The sequence below is a fragment of the Pyrgilauda ruficollis genome, unplaced genomic scaffold (genome assembly GCF_017590135.1).
Source record: "Pyrgilauda ruficollis isolate IOZ18807 unplaced genomic scaffold, ASM1759013v1 scaffold172, whole genome shotgun sequence".
NCBI classification, from domain to species: Eukaryota; Metazoa; Chordata; class Aves; order Passeriformes; family Passeridae; genus Pyrgilauda; species Pyrgilauda ruficollis.
In genome coordinates, this window is record NW_024516098.1 from 263275 (window position 1) to 282435 (window position 19161).

Consider the following 19161-nt stretch of genomic DNA (forward strand, 5'->3'; position numbering starts at 1 on the left):
TATGAACAGAGTGTGTAATTAAAATATTTTACTGTTTAGCTCTGGGTTTCTTGCTGTGCTTCTCTTCCCAGTCACTTAAGCCTTTATCTCTTACAGAATCAGACATATTTCTGTTTAATTTCCAAGTTACCCCTTGTTAACAGGAAATCTGTTTAGTGATCTTTAGATCTTCTGTTGTTGGAAGAAAACTGGGCTAAGCAGAAAATATTTGATTCTTCTTAATTACAGTTTTTGAGTTGGTATAGGGATGGGAATTTTAAACATGTTCAGTGCTTTAAATGCAGCATCACATCTTTTTGACATTGAGTATTAATGTTTGTTGTAAAGCTATTGTTGCAGCAGCTGATTTTCTCCTTAAGTGATAAGATAGATGAAATATTAGAAAAATGTATATCCTTTGTTTTGGACAGTGTGATAACAGGGACCACCAAATAATCTTGTATAGGGCAGGTGAGGATTTAAAATGTATTTATGAGGTTCACTGGGCAAGAAGCTGATTCTGACCATGTCTGATCCCACACTGGGTGAGGGAATTTCTGGCATAGAAAGGTGCATCACCTTTCCCACATTCAGTGTTACCTGTCTAACATATTTACAGAATTCCAAGGGAGTTTTTCAGACTTAAAATGAGCTCCATGTCTCCATCTCTAGTGTTAGAGATGAGTATTTTACTTTTGGGGTGCTCAGCACTGCTGATCTGGGTCTGGTTGTGCCCAAACTCAGATGTGACATCTTGGGCCAAGTTTTATGTGGATTAAGTCTGTGAGTGACTTCCAGTGCATTGGGGAAATCACTCCAATGATGGTCATGCAGGTACTTTAATTTTTCCAGACTTGTTTTGGTTTGCTGGCACCAAGTTTTAAATAGAACCATTTATTGTGTAGATGTGCTATCAGAAAAAGTCCTGGGAAGTGTTGCTCCAGCATGGTTTGGAGTGGATTTTTTTCTGCTAGGATATAAGACATATTGTGTGTGTCATAGGTACAAAAGCATAAAAGATCAGATTTCTGTTTCACTGCTCAATTTATCTTTATAAATAGCGGAGCGTGCGAAGATTCTCCCCTTGGAAAACATTAGGGATTCTGTGACTATGAGCAGCTAGAAGGGAATTTGCCCAGCAGAAATCCCTACATTTCTGTACTTTTGGTATTTACCAGTGTTTTGCACGTAGACATTTCCCTTCCACGTGCAGTGTGTGATTTCCAGCTGCAGTAACTTTTAGGGAATGGTGATGATTTAAAACCAGAAATGAAAAACAGCGCGTAGATATTCAGCCTGCATTTCAGAGGCAGGGTTCTTTCTCTAAAAAAAGTCAGATAAAAAAGAAACATTCAAGTTGACAACTCCCCTCCCAAGGATTTGGGCACCTTCACTGAGTTTCTTTACAATGTCACTTACGGACGCCTTGCGCCATTGAAGCTTTGTTTTGCCTTGTATTCTTGGGAAGTGGCACTTTCAGAGGCAGAAATCTGTCTTGAAGGACGAGGAACAATAGTTATTCTGCACACTGGATTTCATCCCTCCCACTTGTTTTGCTTGCTTTCATTTGTTCTTTGTTTAGTTCCCCGGCACGCCATTCCATTGCCCCGAACCATAGTAACTGGCGATCGGAGCCCGTTCCCGGCGGAGCGGGGCCGGCAGCGCGGGATCCCCGCTGGGTGAATGCGTAGCTCAGAATGCTCTTACTCCGAGTCCTCCCCTCACGCCCGAGGGCAGCTGCTCCTGGGTTTTATTCTTCCTCCCACCCCTTTGTGAGATGGGGGAGACAGGCATTAGCGATCCACGCTCCCGATTCTCCTCCTGATTTCGGAGTCTCTTCCCGCTGGAGCGGGCTCTGGTTTTCATTGCCCCAGTTCTCATGAGCTCCCCATGGCGGTGCCGGACACCGCCAGTGGGCTCCTTTCATACATCATCACCGAGTTGAAAAGCGCTCGAAAATGTTTTCCCATTTCCGATATTGTGTGAGTAATGTTCCCATTGGAAAGTAATGGAGTGAAGTTGTCACTTGTCAGCGCAGTTATTAAGGAGGATGACTCTCAGGTCTTCTTTTTGTAATAAAATAAATCTGTCAAAATCACTGCGCCCCGTGCGTTCTGTCGCAATAACGGGCTGCGATCTGAATAACTTCTTCACATTCCCATATAACTTGATAAAGCCATGAAGGGAGTGCTGTGACCTCACTCCTTCCAGCTTTGGAGGAAGCCAGGATAAGCAACTCGGGTTTTAGACATTGGTAACATTCTCCTCATGCTAATTTTTCCACACTGTGTTCAGATAACTTTTTCCAGTCACTGGCTTTTCTTGCAGTTCCAACTTTCTAACTGTCCCAAAGCAGAAAAAAAAAAAAAGTTGAAGTCCATATGGTCAAATCCAGTATTATAGAATCATATTTCTAAATAGTTGCTGACATTTCTAAGAGCCACACAGGTGTGAATTAAATGTATGCATGGCTATATAAAATTTTTTTTAACGAGGAGATGGCACATTCATTCCTCTTTGGAGCTACTGTTGGAAACTTCAGAAACATGTCCTCTGATGTTGTGGGTCTTCAGACAGTGAAGCTGTAACTCTTTAAACCCCAATGCATTTCAGACTAGTGGATGGTTGAAATCTATGGGTGGTGGACAGGAAATTTATTCATTTTTAGGATGGTTGTGTACTTGTGTAGATTCAATTTTGAGCCTGTATTTACCTGCCAAAGTATTTTTTAATTGCCCCAAAAGAAAAAAAAAGCAAATAAAAGCATCCTCTGTGTGCATTTAATGGAGCACAAACTTTTCTTTTCGCTCTGCAGTCTCGGAAAGGGAGTGACCCAGACAAAGAGAAGAAGGTCCTGGAGAGCAGAACAGACAGCATTGGAAGCGGCCGTGCAATCCCAATTAAACAGGTAATGCCGAAATAGTTGTATTTTTTTTTTTTCCCTTCCCTGCTTTCCATAGTTGGGAGACAAGACACACCTCGGGGTCCAGGCAGGGCGGTGGCAGGGCGAGCGCGGAGCGGCGTTTGATGTGCGCCGGTGATGAATGTGGAAGTCACTCACTTGACATCAATTAGGAGAGGTTCCTATGTGTATTAAAATAGGATCATTAGAATAAGAAGAGGGAAAATGTGACAACAGGCCTAATGAAGTGCAGTCTGCCGGCCTGCATATGGAGCGGGTTTCTAGGCTGCGCTGGCTTCAAAGCTGCCTTTGTAGAGGGAGCTTTGATTGGGCCGAGTGCTGCCAGGCGCAGGGTAAATCAGATCGCTCGACAAGAGCCCCTTGTGATGGCAGGAATAGCCTGATGTGGCCCTAATTTGCTACCACAGACGGACATCTGAACACAGTTTCAGGCTGCTCCCTAACGACGAGGCAATTAGTTGTGATAATCATGGCCGGTGTGTCAGCTGCGCGCTCTTGTTTGTAATTTGTTAATGAAGGAATTGTAACTTTGATTAGGTTCAGTTTCATTTAGACCTTATTATATAAGAGAACGTTTACAGCTGTAATGTGTGGCCTTAATTAAACTTTCTCATTACACAACAGGACTTGAAGCCGAGGATTTGTTTTGGTCTGTTTTTACTAGCCGAGATGCACTTTCATTAGCCTGGAAACTCGATGCTAAATTGTAGCTGGGAACACTCCTTTCAAAGGCAAAAGCAGTGCCAGTGTTGGATGGGAAGTATTTGGGGAATGAGATGATTTACTTGCTCAAATGAAATGGCACTGGGTCCATGTGGTTGAGATCTCCACATTCCCATGGAATGCTTCTCACACAGTTTCTCTGTCAGTGTTTGCAAGTGTTTACTCACGTGTGAGAGCTGCCTTCCTAGAGATAAGCTCCCTTTCTTTTCCACTTATTTTCTTTCCACATGTTTCTTTCCAGTAGTTTTGGTGCCTTTCCTCCCCTCCAGAGGCTCACTTGCCTCTCCTGATCTTCCCTCCGTCCATGCCTTATCTGCCAGGTAGCCCTGGATGTCCTGTGTGGAGTTAGGTTTACATATTTTGGGGTGTTTTGTGTTTTCCCTCTGTTTCTGGATGCAAGGAGGAGTTGATTTTGTACCCTTAACTATTAGCTGTGATTTTTCTTCCTGAAGTCATTCTAAAAGACCTTTTGGGACCATCAGGCAGCAAAAATGCTGTCGTGTGTGAATCTCTAGTAGGCAAATTTTAATCAAGCACACTGCAATCCAGAAGAGCAGTTTGAAAGCAGAGGAGTTCAGCATTTGGCTCTGCATTCAGGGGAGGAGATTCCAGGCATTTAAAGCAAGCTACAATTTTATTTTCCTATGGCTTTTGTATGGTACAGGATGGGTTAGATCGGCTGCAATCCTTTTGGGTAATGCTAATTAAACAAGAGTGCAGCTGAGAATGTAAAACTGAGGAATAGACGTGCCAGTATTTATTCCAGGCATACATAACTGTTCTTTCCTAAAATGCTGTTGTATGGAATTAATTTGATTAAAAAGACACTTGTAGGAAGAGTTTTATAAGGTAAACATTGTAAGTGTGATTGTGCCACAGCATGTTGTAAAGAAATAGCCCTTACAATATCTGGAATTTCTGTATGGAAAAGCTCTCCTTGCAGCCCTGCTTATGTACCAAATATGACCAATCTTTTGAGAACATGTCCTCCTTGTTACTGATCCCAATTATGGTAATTTCATTTTGTCACCTACAAGCCACTACCCACAAACCCTTGATGTGCATCCTCAGCAGGTCCATCCCATTTTTTGGGCTTTGGGGTGGGAGCTTGGGAGGTTTTTGCAGTGCTGCAGGGTGGCTGCTCCCAGTGGGATTTCACATCATTTTCAGATGTCAGGAGGATTTTGGAGGTCTGGTCAGTAGAGGTGACTCCAGGTTCAGTTGCTGATACAGCCACGTTCTCAGGGGGCTCAACAGGTGCCAGGTCCTTGGAGCTCTCTCAGGCAGCAGAAATTCCTGCTGGGAAAGTTGATGCCTTTTATTTGATGCCTTAACTGGGAATAAGACAGATGTGGAAGTGAACTTCTCAAGCTAAAAATCTTTGTGCTGCTGTTCTTATGATGAGAAACCCCTTCCATGATGATGTTTTCTGTGACAAATGGAGTCACAGAGCCATTAAGGTTGGAAAAACCCTGAAAGATCACCAAGTCCAGTGCTGAAACAAGCACTGCCAAGGCCACCATTAACTCATGTCCCCGAGCACCACATGCTCATGGATTTTAAATCCCTCCAGGGATGGGGACTCCACCACTGCCCTGGGCAGGTGTGCCAATGCCTCACCACCCTTTCTGTGAAGAAATTTTTCCTTATAGCCGACCTGAACCTTCCCTAGTACAACTTGAGGCTGTTTCTTCTTGCCCTGTCTCTTGTTGCTTAGGATACTTGGGAATAGAAGGAGAAATCTGGTTTCAACCTGCAGCATTCCCAGGACTGCTGTGGAAAATAAAATTAAACAACAACAACAACAAAAAAGCTCCACCAAAAAAACCCCACAAAACAACAACAAACAAACAACAAAACCAAATCAAACAACACCCCACAAACAAATGATAAAACCTCCAGCCAAATCAAGTTCCTTGGAGGCTGGAAACGTTCCGGTTTTGAGGAAAAAATGGAATCTCTCCCAGCACTATGGAAGAGTTGTTGATCATTCTGGGCCCCAGGCATGGACCTGCACAGCTGCCAGTGGGTTTTGGTCAAAAGAAGCCAGGAGTTGCAACCTGCTCCTGCATTGCTGTCCTTGGTGCCTGAATCCCTGTGGGTTTAAGGCAAATCCCTGAGAGTTTGGGAGAATTTGGATGGTGCCCTGAGCAACCTGGTCTAGGGGAAGGTGTCCCTGTCCATGGCAGGGTGTTGGAATGAGATGGGCTCTAAGGGCCATTCCAACCCAAACCATTCCAGGGTTCCATGAAGGAGGTAAAATTGTCAATAGCCTGTTTCCTTCCAAGGAAACACCTCATTCCTTCAGGGTTTTATCCTTAACTCAGAGCAGCCTGGTCAAAAAGAGTTAATGATCTTATTCTCTGTGTCCTTTCTACATGGTAAAGCTGATTTTTCACTGCAGTGCTAAATTTGGTTTTATTGGGCTAAGCCATATAAAACTGTCCTGATGACCCTTCCTGCTCCCAGCAGAAACCCAAAATGTAGGCAATGAAAAGCAGGCTTGTTTTTAAATAGTGGCTGCTCACTCCTGCCAAAATACTCTTAAAGTGAGTGAAATTTTGGGAAGGCAGATTTCCTGGGGAGGTAGCAATACGTTGTGCATGCACAGCCACATCAGCATGTCTTAAATCCTGGACTTTTTAGCAGCTGCTGAGAACTGGGAATGTCAGAAATTTTTAAAAATTGTACAAAATTTCACTTGTGTGCTATTGAAAAATCTTGTGCAAATCAAACAGAGTCAAAAAAAGTCTTGAGCAATATTGGCTTCAAGTTAAAATCCATAGCAAGTTCTGTACTTCTGAGAAAGAGGTGCTTCAACTAAGAATATTTAAGCTATTTTCTGTAGCATTGCTAATAAAAGTGAGTGGCTTGCTCTGGTTGGAGAATCCTCACTCCAAACCCATTTATTCTGGAAAATAAGTCTTGTTCCTGGTAGCCTGAGTGAATATTTTGAAGAATATTTTGAAGCACACATTGGGCTGCACACTTTTGGTGAATTGACTTTCTGGGATGGGAGGTTTTGTAGTGTTTTGGGAAAATTGCTTTGGTTTTTGTGGGTTTGGGAAATCTTTATCAGTAGGGCATATTCAAATTAAAAAAAAAATGCACACAACAAGAAAAATAAAAGCAAGAAGCTCAGCTCAGCGGTGAGGGGGCTTGTCATGTATTAATTTTTCATTGCTGTGGAGAATTGTACATACATAATCACTTGATTGCAGTGGGAGTTAGCGAGCTCCTATGGTGTCATTTGCATAAATCTTGTTAAGTCAATGGCAGTTAATGAAGTACAAATGAGCCTGGAGAAGGTGACATGCAAATCGTGGGTGGCAGATGGGAGGTCTGTTTTTGGGATGGCAGCTGTGTGCTCTTTATTTTTTTTTTTTTTTTTTTTTTTTTTATTTTTTTTTTTTTTTTTTTTTTTTTCCCTCCCCCCCCCCCCCCCGACTGGTTTTTTTTTTTTTTTTTTTTTTTCTAATTTTTATTATTTTTTTTCTCTCTGTCCTGCCCCCATCCCCCCCAGACTGGAATGTAAATAAATACGTAAGAGCTGGCCTTGACTTTCTGCTCCCAGCCCTTCTTCTCTTTGCCCTTTGCACTTAATCACAGATGCTCACATCATTATATACTCCAACCATATAACCTTGACTGTTCTTTTACCAAAAACTGGCCAAAATCAGTGTTTGACACGTTGCCTCCACCCTTGGCTTACCCTGGGAGGTGCTGCCCCTCTCGTGCCCCCAAATTGCTGCATCATTTAGGGATGACAAACTCGAAGCCTGGATTAGAAAGAAATGTTCTAATGGTTAGTGCTGTATTGATGACACAGTGAAAAATTTGCCATCCATGACTTGCAAAGGTGAACTTCAGAATCCATTCCCTTCCCTCAGTTTGCAAATGGCTGGATTAATGGAGAAAGTGGAATATCTTATTCAGGCTTTACTTTTAGGTGATATTTCAAATGACCTTCTTTGCCTGCCAGCTTGGCATATTTAAGTACATTAAAGTAATCTTAATGAAATTAGGTATTTTGTTTTTTTTTTTCCTTTACTCTGACCTGAAAATGGCAAATATTTTTTATGTCAAGGCATGGGGGTGGCATCACTGATTTGCTGTTCATGAAGAAGAGTTTGGTTCCTGAATGTACAAGCTGCAGTTTTTCCTTAAGATGGGCATAAACAAAACTGGCACTTCCCAATGTACATCTGAATTTTATTAAAAAAATCATTAAACTCAGCAAAGGTAACTTTGAAGATGCTGTCATCAAATGTCAACCTGGCATAAAAAAAATCTGTCACTGCTCCTTTCAGTTGTAGGTCAGTGTTGCCTCTGTTTCAGTAGTGATTTTCTACTTCCTCTGCTTCACTACTGATTTCCTAACCTCATTTTTGAGTAGGTTACTCCCTAACCTCATTTCTGTTCATTTTTAGCCCTAGCTGGGATGTTTAAGCACCAGTTACATAAATCTTGCATGGAATAACACACCACATTCTTCTTACCTTGCTCCTTCCATTGGAGCAATGAGATCATCCTGCCTGAAACCTGTGTTCCCTTAAAATACCCACAGCTGTCTGTCCAGCTGCAGGAGCATTTCAGCAGGCACGGCGGTGTCTGGGAAATAGGTTCTGAAAAGGGATCATCTGCCACATCTGCTCAGTCAGAGTGATGTCCTTAGTCATCCTCATTCCCACAAGAGCACCCCAGTGCTCCAGGCAAGTGTCACATCCAAGACTCGCTGTCCTCACAAGCAGCAAATGCTCTTTGCTCTTTCCTGGCTGCAAATGTTTACTTGGAGTCCACCAGAAGAGAGAACAAACAAGCAGTGATCTTAGCAGCTCTTGCTGTTTAATTCATCTGACTTGACAGGGTGAAAAAAACCATCTAGAGGAGCACGACAGACAGATGATGCTACAGCCAGTGGTGCCAGGGCTTATCTGATGGCTTCTCTCTTCTGAGTTCAACATCAGGTTGTGTTTTGAAATACGAGTGGCTCATGCAGGTAAGGGCCAAAAGCATTTCAGAAGGAGGATGGCAGCAAACATGTAGAGGGACCCAGAACCCCGGAATTGCTTCCATTCCTTACAGCTCTGTGTTTCTGCACTGAACCCCCTGTTTCACTACACATAGACCCAGCCCCCTGTGCTGCTGCTTCTGCTCCAAAACAGAGAATCCCAGAATGGTTTGGTTTGGGAGGATCTCAAAGCCCATACAGCCCCACCCCCTGCCATGGGCAGGGACACCTTCGACTGTCCCAGGTTGCTCCAAGCCCTGTCCAGCCTGGCCTTGGACACTTCCAGGGATCCAGGGGCAGCCACAGCTGCTCTGGGAACCCTGTGCCAGGGCCTGCCCACCCTCACAGGGAAGAATTTCTTCTCAATATCCCATCCAACCCTGCCCTCTGCCAATGTGAATCCACTCCCCCTTGTCCTGGCACTCCAGGCCCTTGTGAAAAGTTTCTCTCCAACTTTCTCTGAGGCTCCCCTCAGCTCCTGGAAGGAGACTTCTCCAAAACTCCTCCTGCTTTGTGTTTTTCCTTCCTGGTGCTCAGGTAGGTTTGTGGACTGTTGTTTGCAAGCCAGCATTGGGTGTCTCCAAGGAGCAGCTTTGCCAAAGTCAGAGCTGACGTGATTTACAAGGAACTGGCAGATGACATGGTTTGATTTATTTATCTCCAGCGTGAGGTGTAATTTCCTCTGTCACGCGTCTGTCTAATCACAGTAATCAGTCTCCAGATCGGCTTGTACAAACACCAGGGTATGGTTTTGAGCCAAATACTCTTAGTACTGAAATCTTCTGTGTAATTCCTCTGCAATTGTTTATAATCAGAACATACACATTTTGCTGGCTTTTTTTTAATTAGCTGATTACCAGTTATAAAATGTTTTGTACTCACTGTGGTTCTGTAAATTGTTAACTGGTTGCTACCAGTATAATTAAATATTTCAGAGCACTTGGCTATGGTTGCATTGAACTGTGAAGAAATAATGTTATATAGCCAATCAAAAAGAGATACTTGTAAACTCATTTAAAGCGTCAGAGTGTGTTAGGACTATCATGGTGATGCTTATTGCAGGAGAAATTAAAGATACAGTTTTGTGCTAAGAGGCAATACAGAAATTAGTTCCTGAATTAGTTGTTAATTGATTTGGTAATTCCCTGGGGTCTGCATGCTCTTTTTTCCTTTTTCGTTGTTGCATTCAGTTAACAGTGACTATTCCCAGTGCACTTGAAATATTTTTTCCAATTAGATCAAATGTGCCCTTACATCAGAAGAATGGCTTCAGCTCCATGTACCTGCCTGGAATAATGTTTAATTTGACTGTGAAAGCCAGGTTTGTGGGTTTTTCCAGTTGATGAGTTGCAGATACCATCCCAAGAAAAGCTGTGGTCCTTAGAATTTGCAATAAAATAGCAGTAAAAAGCTCTCCTGGACATCTGGAGCTGGGAGCTCCGGGTGTTAAACCCTTCCCTTGCCCAAGGATGTCCAAGGTTTCTAGTCCAAGGGCATGGCCTCTTCTGCCCCTTGGCCACAGCAGGCAGAGCTGGGCAGGAGCCTCAGCCTCTCTGATTGAGATAATTCCCCTTTTTCCTCATGCATCTGTTTGTCCAGCTGGATCCTCCCATCTGCCCCCTCCTGCTTTCTGGAGTTACTGGTTTCCCTTCCTGGGATGTCTGAGGGTTGCAGGAAGGAGCTGGAGTTTGGTCCTTTGGCTTATCAAGATTGAATTTCTAATATGTTTCTTTAAATTAGTCTCCTGATTTTTCAGAGTCCCTAAAACATGAGTTTTCTGCTTCACATCTTTTAAAATGTTATTTTATCTCTAAATGCTTTAAATACCCAGGACCGTCATACAGTGATAGTCCCAACCATTCTTAGACCAAGGTGAGCCCTCTACAGCTGTTCCACAGGTGCACTTAAGGATCCATAAAGGAAATACTATCAATAAACTTCTCAGAGAAATTAACTTTCTGTCTTTTTTTTTTACTTCCCATGGCTGTGACCTGGAGCTAAGGGTGTATTTAAATGTTTATTAGTGTTGATTTGGGCAGGGGGCACACAATTTCAAACACAATATTCCATTTATTTGTCTGACCCAGCCTTCAAAGTGAGCAAAGGAGCACAGTGCCTTGTAGGGCAATGATGGAAAGTAGCCAGATCACCAACTTCAAAAACAGAAGGAAACTTCATGTTTTATAAATGTGTTTCCTAAATGTTTTATATGTTAATGCCATAAGGGGTCATAGATTGCTTATGACTGCCGATAAGGAGTGTTCAACTCTATGCTCCTTATTTATTCAATTATTTACTTTAAATCCTATCCAAATGTAATGCTCTTGATGTTTTGTGAGAGAGACAGGGAGAAACCTGTGGGTTTGAGTAGCAGCTGATGATTTCCTAGCTGGCACGTCAGATGTGATTCCTCATCTTTAAGATTCAAGAGGATACATTGCAGCTTTTGTTTGGAATAGAGTGTTGATCAGGTTGAGCATCCTTGGAGAGATTGTGGAAGGAGAATGGAAGCAGGCAGGAGGAGAGTGCCAGGATATCATCAGCCTCTGCAGAAACAGTAGGGAAAGAGCTTCCCTTACCTAAAATATCAAATTTTTTAAAAGGGGAGGGAAGATCCCTATTGTATAAAAGGAGCAGGTGCTGCTCTTTAGCATAAACCAGTCAAGGATCCATTTCCCAGTGTTCGTAGGACAAGGGAGAGAGTATTTGTATTTTCCTGAGGCTCTACCATGAACATCTTCCTCTTGTGCCTGGTGCTGCATTCCAGCAGAGAATTGGCTCTCCCAAATTGCAGGATTTTGGATCCACTACCAGTGTAGTGAGTAGGGCTGGAGCCTACAGGAAGCAAGCCAAGCAGTCTGTCTGGTGAGACTATGGAGGATTTAATACATTTGGGATGTTCTCATCCTGTTCTGGATATTGCAGATCCATGGGACAGAACACAGGGAAGAGGTGTCAGAGTGCTTCGGTGAAGAGGAGGAGGGAATGAGCGAAGGCAATGGAGGTGTAAAGGAGAACATCAATAAAAAAAGCCGTAATACGACTTTAAAAAATTTATTGGAATTTCCCAGTGCTGAAATGGTGTAATGTTTCAGGGTGGCATGGCAGTGTGACATGCACAGTGACAGCAGTGAGGGCACTGAGGGATCTTCACTGTTGCCCTGGGGGTCTGAGCTGGCCCCTGGCCAAAAGCCTGTGACTCGAGGTGGTGCTTCAGTAGCTGCATCTAGAAAATGCTTTGCAAGGTGCAATCTCTTTATTTGAGCCACCTTCATCTACCCAGGCAATCAAAGAAACCTCACAAAACAATGGTATCAGTCAGTGGCATGAGTTTATAACCACAAATCAGAATATCCTGAGCTGGAAGGGACCCACAGAGATCATGGATCCAACCCCTGGCCGTGCACAGGCACCTCAACAATCCCACCCTGGGCAACCCTGGGAATGCTGTTTAAACAAATGTTCCTGGAGCTCTGGCAGCCTGGGGCTGTGCTCGTTCCCTGAGGAGCCTGAGCAGTGCCCAGCACCCTCTGGGGGAAGAACCTTTCCCTGATACCCAGCCTAAAGCTCTTCTGAGCTGCCAGAACTCCTTGCAATCCCTTGTGCCAGCAGCAGCTCAGCGCTGGCGTTAGGGGACATCTCCAAATTAGCCAGGAGAGCAGGAAGAACTGTCCTTTACTTATTTTCAGTGGATGAGATCTGGAATCAGAATGGGTTGGGTTGGAAGGGACCTTTAAGGATCACCTGGACCAAAACCCCAAATGACCAGGGTGACCGTGCCCTGGGCCAGGTGCCATCCAGCACGGCGGGCTTGCTCAAGGAGGCAGTGGGAAAACGCCTTTGTTCCGAGGAGCCACCGCTGAACCCGTGCACATCTGGGCTCTGGGCTGGCTTTGGTGGCTGCAGCTCTTCCTCCCAGGGCATGAGGAATTAGTCCTGAGAAGTGACACCAGAAGATTAAGTAGGAAGCTTATGACAGTTAGCAAGTGAGGCTGCCCGATAGACTGGGGTTGACACAATGATTATTAATATGTTGTAAAGATGTTTTGGGGATTCCACCATATTTGTATGGTTGCCAGCAAAACGTTGACAGTTGCATTGTGGTTAATAAATTCATTTAGATTTATAAGCATTGTTTACAGAACCTGTTCGCCTGCTGAAACTCTAACAGCATCTGTTCCTTCGTACTAATTAACTGCTAATTACGAATGAGCTTTGTGTGTTTGTCAGTATAACTGGCTCATGCATTTTGTAAGGAACATTAACAAATTGATTTACATAGTGGTAAAGCAATCAAAAGAGTAAACTGAACAGCACGCAGTTAAAGCCCTTTAGCCTAATTTTTTGAACAAAGCAAACTTTGGGCATTCTGAATATTTTCATCATTCTTTTGCTCCCATTTAATTGTGTGGTAATTGTGTGTGAATCTGGACTGGGGGTGTTGGCCCAGCATCCCTAGTTTCCTGTTTTATTGTGTGGGTTTGTGTTTGTTTTTAATTTTAAAGCGTTGGCACTTCAGTGTGTAACGTGTGAGGAAATACTTTCCCAAAGCATAGCAGAGAATGGCAAATAAAAAACAATAAATGGCATGAAAATTTAATATTGCTTGGGGGGGAACAGGGAGTGTTTGAAACGTGGGTACTCTGACTATAACTGATGAGGATATTTGAAATATGTATGGAAGTCCTTGCACTTTGGTTTAAATACTGTTTTCTCTACACCTGCTTTTATTTTAAAAAATCCTGTGACTACAGTAATTATCAGCACATCTTTGGAACAGTCTCAGCAGCAAGGCCAGATGTTGGTGCTTAAATATTTTGAATTTAAAGGGAATGATTGGCACAGGTTGCCCAGAGAAGCTGTGGATGCCCTATCCCTGGAAATGTTCCAGGCCAGGTTGGAGGAGGCTCAGAGCAAGCTGGGATAATGGAAGGTGTCCCTGCCCATGGCAGGGGGTGGAATTTGTATGGTCTTTAAGGTCCCTTCCAACCAAACCTCTCAAGGATTCTATAATTAAAGTGCAATTCTTACAAATAAAATCTCAGTTTATTTTGCATGAGTTAAAAAAGGAAGAAAAATCATATAATTTGAGTGTTTTGTTTATTGTAAAGGATCCTTTGCATGGTGATAAATTGGGAATGTGTGTCATGATCAGATGATGTAGATATATTTCACTTACAGGCATCCTAAAGCTGTAAAGCTTGAAATGAACTTTGTTACTACTGTTAGGGAGATGACAAAATTGATGCAAACACACACTTTGGGGTTTAGTTTTCCTGACCAGAAGCTATTCCAGTGAGGAACAGACAGTGGTTTTATCCAGACTAAACTATACTGCCAGGAAAACTCAGATGGTTTTTTGATGGAATTTCCAACTAAGTGCATGAAGCAAACATAGCAGATGTAAAATATTTTGATTCAGCCTGGCTACATCTTAATTGAGAATTTATCCAAATGTGTTTGGCTAAAAGCTGCCATGTGGGTTGGATCTGGTCTGTGGGGGTGTTAACAAGCCCTAAAGCCAAAGTGTGGTCTGGGCTGGCTGGAAGGGGACTAAACTTTGCCCGGTTTTGGGGACAGTGCCATGTGTCTGCTTGAAAAGTGTATTTTCATCCTTGTTTAAAAGAACCAGGAAAACAAGAGCAGTGTGGGAGAACGAACTGGAGTGGAACCTGGACTAAAACCCACTCAAACTTCTGCTGCTTTAACCCAAATTGGGAAAGTTGGATGGAGAGGGACCTGCAGTCTGGGACAGTGTTGGACCTGTAGCTGGGCCGCGTAGGATGTGTAGGTCGGGTGGAGAAGGACCTCTAGGTTGAGAGGGTGTCAGACCTCTGGATTGGATGGAGAAGGACCTGTATGTAGCTTTTGCTTTTGTGTGCTTTGGGTACCTCCCCAAGACACTTCTCCAGTGACCCCCAGGGACAGGCTCCTGTGCCTGGAATCAAGGCCAGGATCTGACATGAGGCCTCAAACCCACTGTGGCTGCCCCTGGATCCCTGGAAGTGCCCAAAGCCAGGTTGGACAGGGCTTGGAGTCATCTGGGACAGTGGAAGGTGTCACTGCCCATGCAGGGGTGGGACTGGATGGGCTTTAGGGTCCCTTCTAACTGAAACCATTCTGGGATTCTGTGGTTTCAGGATTAATACTATAGGAGGAAGCTGCTGAACTCTGGGGGCTGTCAGACCGCGGAACGTTCTCTACCAGGAAAAATAAAAGCTTAGTGATTTCAGTTTTCTTTAAGGAAGAGGGTGTGGATTTTCTTTTAAAGAAGGGGAGAGTCTGTTGAGCAGTGAGATTATGTAGGTAGATCTGAGCTCTGAGTCCATTTCTTTCCCCTTTATAACTAATATGAGTCTTTGTCACAAAAGAAAAATACCAAGACGTACCATTTGCGAAAGGGTTTATAGTACAGTATATCACCCTATTATGAATGACAGCATTTAAATGGTTGGGTAGAGAAGTGCAGAACTGCTACAAATCAAGGAGCTAGATTAACATCTAATGCTTTCTTCTCTGTGAGTATTTTGAGGGGAGGGAAATTAAGAAATCTTCAAGCATGGGAAGTATTGGAAAGAAAAATCAACTAAAATTACCAAAGTGGTTGAATTGTGTAGAAATTCTGCTGTCTGAAGTGAGTAATACATTGGAATGGAGGAGAATTGAAGAGCACGGATTGTTTAAGGTGGCAGGTATCATCACTGTAGGAATCAAAATTGTACAGGCTGTTTCATGGCCAAATTAAAAACAAAACAACTTTTTATGTGGAGGGACAGATGAACTGGAAATCCTTGATTAAAAGCTGAGCTTTGAGCTAGGTGAAAACTCTTCTTCAGGACGCAAACTGAGTAAATGCAGATGTATGGTTGGTGTGTTTCATGTTATACAAATACTCAAGTCTGAGTCTGAACATCTGGAATTATATGTGTATATTGACTTTTTGTGTGAGCCAGATCTCCTGAAGGATATAGATATTCACATTTCCTGTGCTGTGTCAGGCAGGTGAGCTGCACAACTCCTTCCTGCTGTGGCAGGAGAGATGTGCATCCCTCCAGTGCTGAAGTGTGCCCAGCATTCTCAGAATTGACATTTTTGTTTGCTTAAGCTGATGCAAGGCAAGGAACTGCTTGGGAACATTTTATGAATTTGCCCTTTGCACAGCAAATGCTGCTGTGAGTTGGGAATTCATGGCAATGCTGTATTTGTAGCTGAGAAATAACAGGTGCACAATCACTGCTGTTGGTGCTTTAATCTTGCAGCATATGATTGCTCTAAGTAATTCCTGATATGGATTAAGTCACACTTAGCTCCAATTAAGTGACATCTTTTAATGTTGATGTGATGTTCTGAAGCAAGAGGTTTCTTACCTGTTTGTGCAGCACAAGGATTCCAAATTCCCTATTTTCTGCAGCAGGTGAAGGCAGACAAACACAAGGGGCTTTGGAGGTAAGAGAAGAGGGGAAAGAATGATAGTGGGATGGAAAACAACACTGGAGGGACAGAGCTCAAATGGAAAGTTGTGCTGCTGTGAGGAGCAAAATCTGTACTAAACAGGTGAGAGGGAGGAGGGAAAATATCGAACAAAGACTCTGAAGGAGATGGGAAGTGGGAATAAAAACCAGGTGATGCTCTCAGTAACATCAGGAGTCTTGAGGGTCTCTGAGAAAGTGGCCCAGCAGTCCCCAGAGGTGTTGGCTCTGGAGTTGCTGGTATCTCCAAGCAGGAACCTCCATGATTGATTCCTGGCTGGAAGCTACACCTGGGTGCCTCTGGAGCTCCCTGTCAGTGCCTGGAGCCGCTTCCAGCTGATCACTCCGGGAGCTCTGGGTCTGTAGAGCTCAGGAACACCCCTGGAGCTGATGCATTTGTGCTGTCTGACTGCTGAGCTTCCCTCTGCTGGAGGCAAGGCATCAGTGTTGGTCCAGAGTAGTTCTGGAGGTCTTAAAAAGTTTGCCTGAAGTATGGTTGGAATTTGAAACCACGGAGAGTAAAGAAAGAGGAAGTTAGGAGAGGCAGCATCTCTCTGCCTGGAGTGTGGAAGGACCTGCACAGGCTGGAGATGACTGCAGGGCAGGGTCAGTTCTCAGACACTTAGGGAAGGGGTCTGGTGAGCTGGGTGATGCTGGACAGAAGCTCCAGGGAGCAGCAGATCTTTCCTGTGTAATACATGTGTGTGCTTGGAGAACCTGGTTGCCAGGGAAAGCCCATTCCTGAGCTCACGGCATGGACTGCAACTTCTAAAATCAGGTTTGCTTTAAGGTTTGCTCTTTGGCCAAAAATGCTTTTTTGCATAGGTAATTCCTCCTCCAGCCTCTCTGAATGGTGCTGGTGTCCTGTCCCAAAAAGCTCTGGAGTGGCATCAGCAGTGGTGGCACAGGAGTTTTGCTGTTCTACCACACTGCAGTGTTCAGTGCCTGCTTGGCTTCCCTTGACTCCTGCTCTGTCCTCTTCCCACTCCAGCATGGAGACAAGGATGGAGGTAAGGCTTCAGCATGGAGGTGAAGGATGGCTGAGGCTTGGAGCAACCCCTCCAATGGAAGGTGTTCACAAATTCTGCTGTGTGGTTCTTCTTTTGTTTGCTTTTAGTTGTTCTAGGTAGGGTTTGTAGATTTACATTCGGAGTTTTTAAATTTAATTTTTTTTTTGGAAGGTCAGTGAGCATCTCAGGTTTTTCTGTTAAAACCAGAAATCAAACACAGAATCACAGAATGGATTGGGCTGGAAGAAACCTTAAAGCTCGTCTCATTTCACCCCCTGGAACACTTTCCACTAGAAGGACAAATTGCATGAGTTTTTTTAACCCTGCCTCAGTCTGTGGGATAGGAACAATTTGTGCTATGCAGGTACCAAGTGCAGGTGGGCTCCTGCTCCAACCTCCATCAGAATATTTCAGCTGCAGTCTCTTCTCTTAAATCAGGGATTTTCAGTCTTGCAGGCACACACAAAACCTGCCATAACACCCCCTTGGTGTTCCTGCCCCTCCATCAAACTTGGTTGATGTTGAACTTAAAGCTCTAAAAGGCTGCAAAGGTGACTTGAGGTGTTGTCTGTTAGAAACCTGTTGAAAAAATGATGCAGAAGCATCATTTTTAAACCCTTTTTGTTGGTGTAGGACTGATGACAGATCTGAAATGTTTGCTAAAATGAGGAAATGGTCAGCCCTTTTAATAACAGGGGCTTTCTCTCTCCCTGCACCTTTTCCTTGCTGGCACCTCATGTACCTTCACTCTGTTCCCTGGAGATGGAGCAAAATGCTGTAGGAAAAACAATCCTTGGGTTACATGCAGAAAAGTGAGAGCATTAATTTGAGATGAAAGCTTTATTTACATTTTCCTTTAGGTTTATTGGGTTTTTATAGCCAGGGTTGTGGGACTCTTTCTGCTGTCCAGGCACTCAGGCATCTCCCTTGGTTTGAGTGGGGATGAGCACTTTGCCATGCTCCTCATAACTAGATTTCCATGTAAGTGCAGAGAAGGGGTTTGTTCCATGTATATCTAGGGTTAAATAAAATTCTAAAATAAAAATAATTTAAGACAATTTTAAAACAAGAGGGCGTGTTGAGACACCAACCTACATAGAGCAAATCTCTCTCCTTAGCCCCAAAAATCTGTGTGTGTCTGACAGCCTGACAGGCTTCAGGAGTGTGTTGGGAAGAGTCCGGAATTGTGGGAGCTCCTGGTCAGAGCTCAGAGGGGCATCCATCCTTCCCTCCTGGCAGGGAGGGTGACCTGGGCTGCTGTGCAGGGAGAAGGCACCTCCTGTGCCCTGTGCCAGAGGTTTGGAAGGACAGGAGTAGGAAATGGAAGTGGCTGGTTGCGCCTGCTTTCTGTTTCCTTTAATTATCTCCCCACAGTGTGTCTGTCCCTCATTAATGGGGATTGTGTCTCGTGCTGCCTGGGAAGAGCTGGCCCCATTAAACCAGTTATAATAGCAACAAATTAATGCTCCCCTGCCCTTTTTCCTGGGCTGGGTAAAGGATGATACATCAGCACAAACTGCTTGGACATACCACAATTTAAATATTTTAGCGATGCCTTTCTGTACATATCGGACCAATTTTCTCCCAACTTCTTGGCAGTGTTGGTTTTTTTTACATTGCTGCCCAAGAAACGTGGCTTTCCTGGTTATTTAGAGTTGAGGTTGGTTCCCTTTCAGCTGAAAGGGATCCCAGCAGTGGTGGCTCCAAGTAAAAATGACTTTGTTCTCTGCTATGTTAAATTGGCTGGTTAATTCTGGTGTTATTTACCCTGTAATTCATTAGTTTTACTCTACCATTGGCAGCTGACAGGCTGTAATTTCATGCCTTGCAATAAAAGATGTCTCATAATCTGCTTCATTTAGCAGCAAGAGAATTTAATGAAATTAACTGCAGTCCTAATTATGCCAGTGAATACTAAAGACTGCTATCAAGTTTCCTCAGAAAAGGACAAGGTCCACCTTATGAAGGATTTAGAATATAATTTCCTGGGAAAAGTTGCAAATGTCTCCTTCTATTGGCCAACAAGGGCCAATTACAAGTGCTGAT

At 43.7% G+C, this 19161-nt stretch overlaps 1 protein-coding gene across 9 annotated transcripts in view; it reads left to right on the plus strand.

The window, feature by feature from the left end:
- The window catches only part of AGAP1 (ArfGAP with GTPase domain, ankyrin repeat and PH domain 1), a 309204-nt gene that overhangs the window by 144791 nt on the left and 145252 nt on the right, over window positions 1–19161 (plus strand). For all 9 annotated transcript variants that reach the window (XM_041464142.1, XM_041464145.1, XM_041464148.1 and 6 more), the window contains one exon: window positions 2795–2887. In XM_041464142.1, the coding sequence (XP_041320076.1) occupies window positions 2795–2887 (93 nt within the window). The remainder of the gene's footprint in view (window positions 1–2794; window positions 2888–19161) is intronic.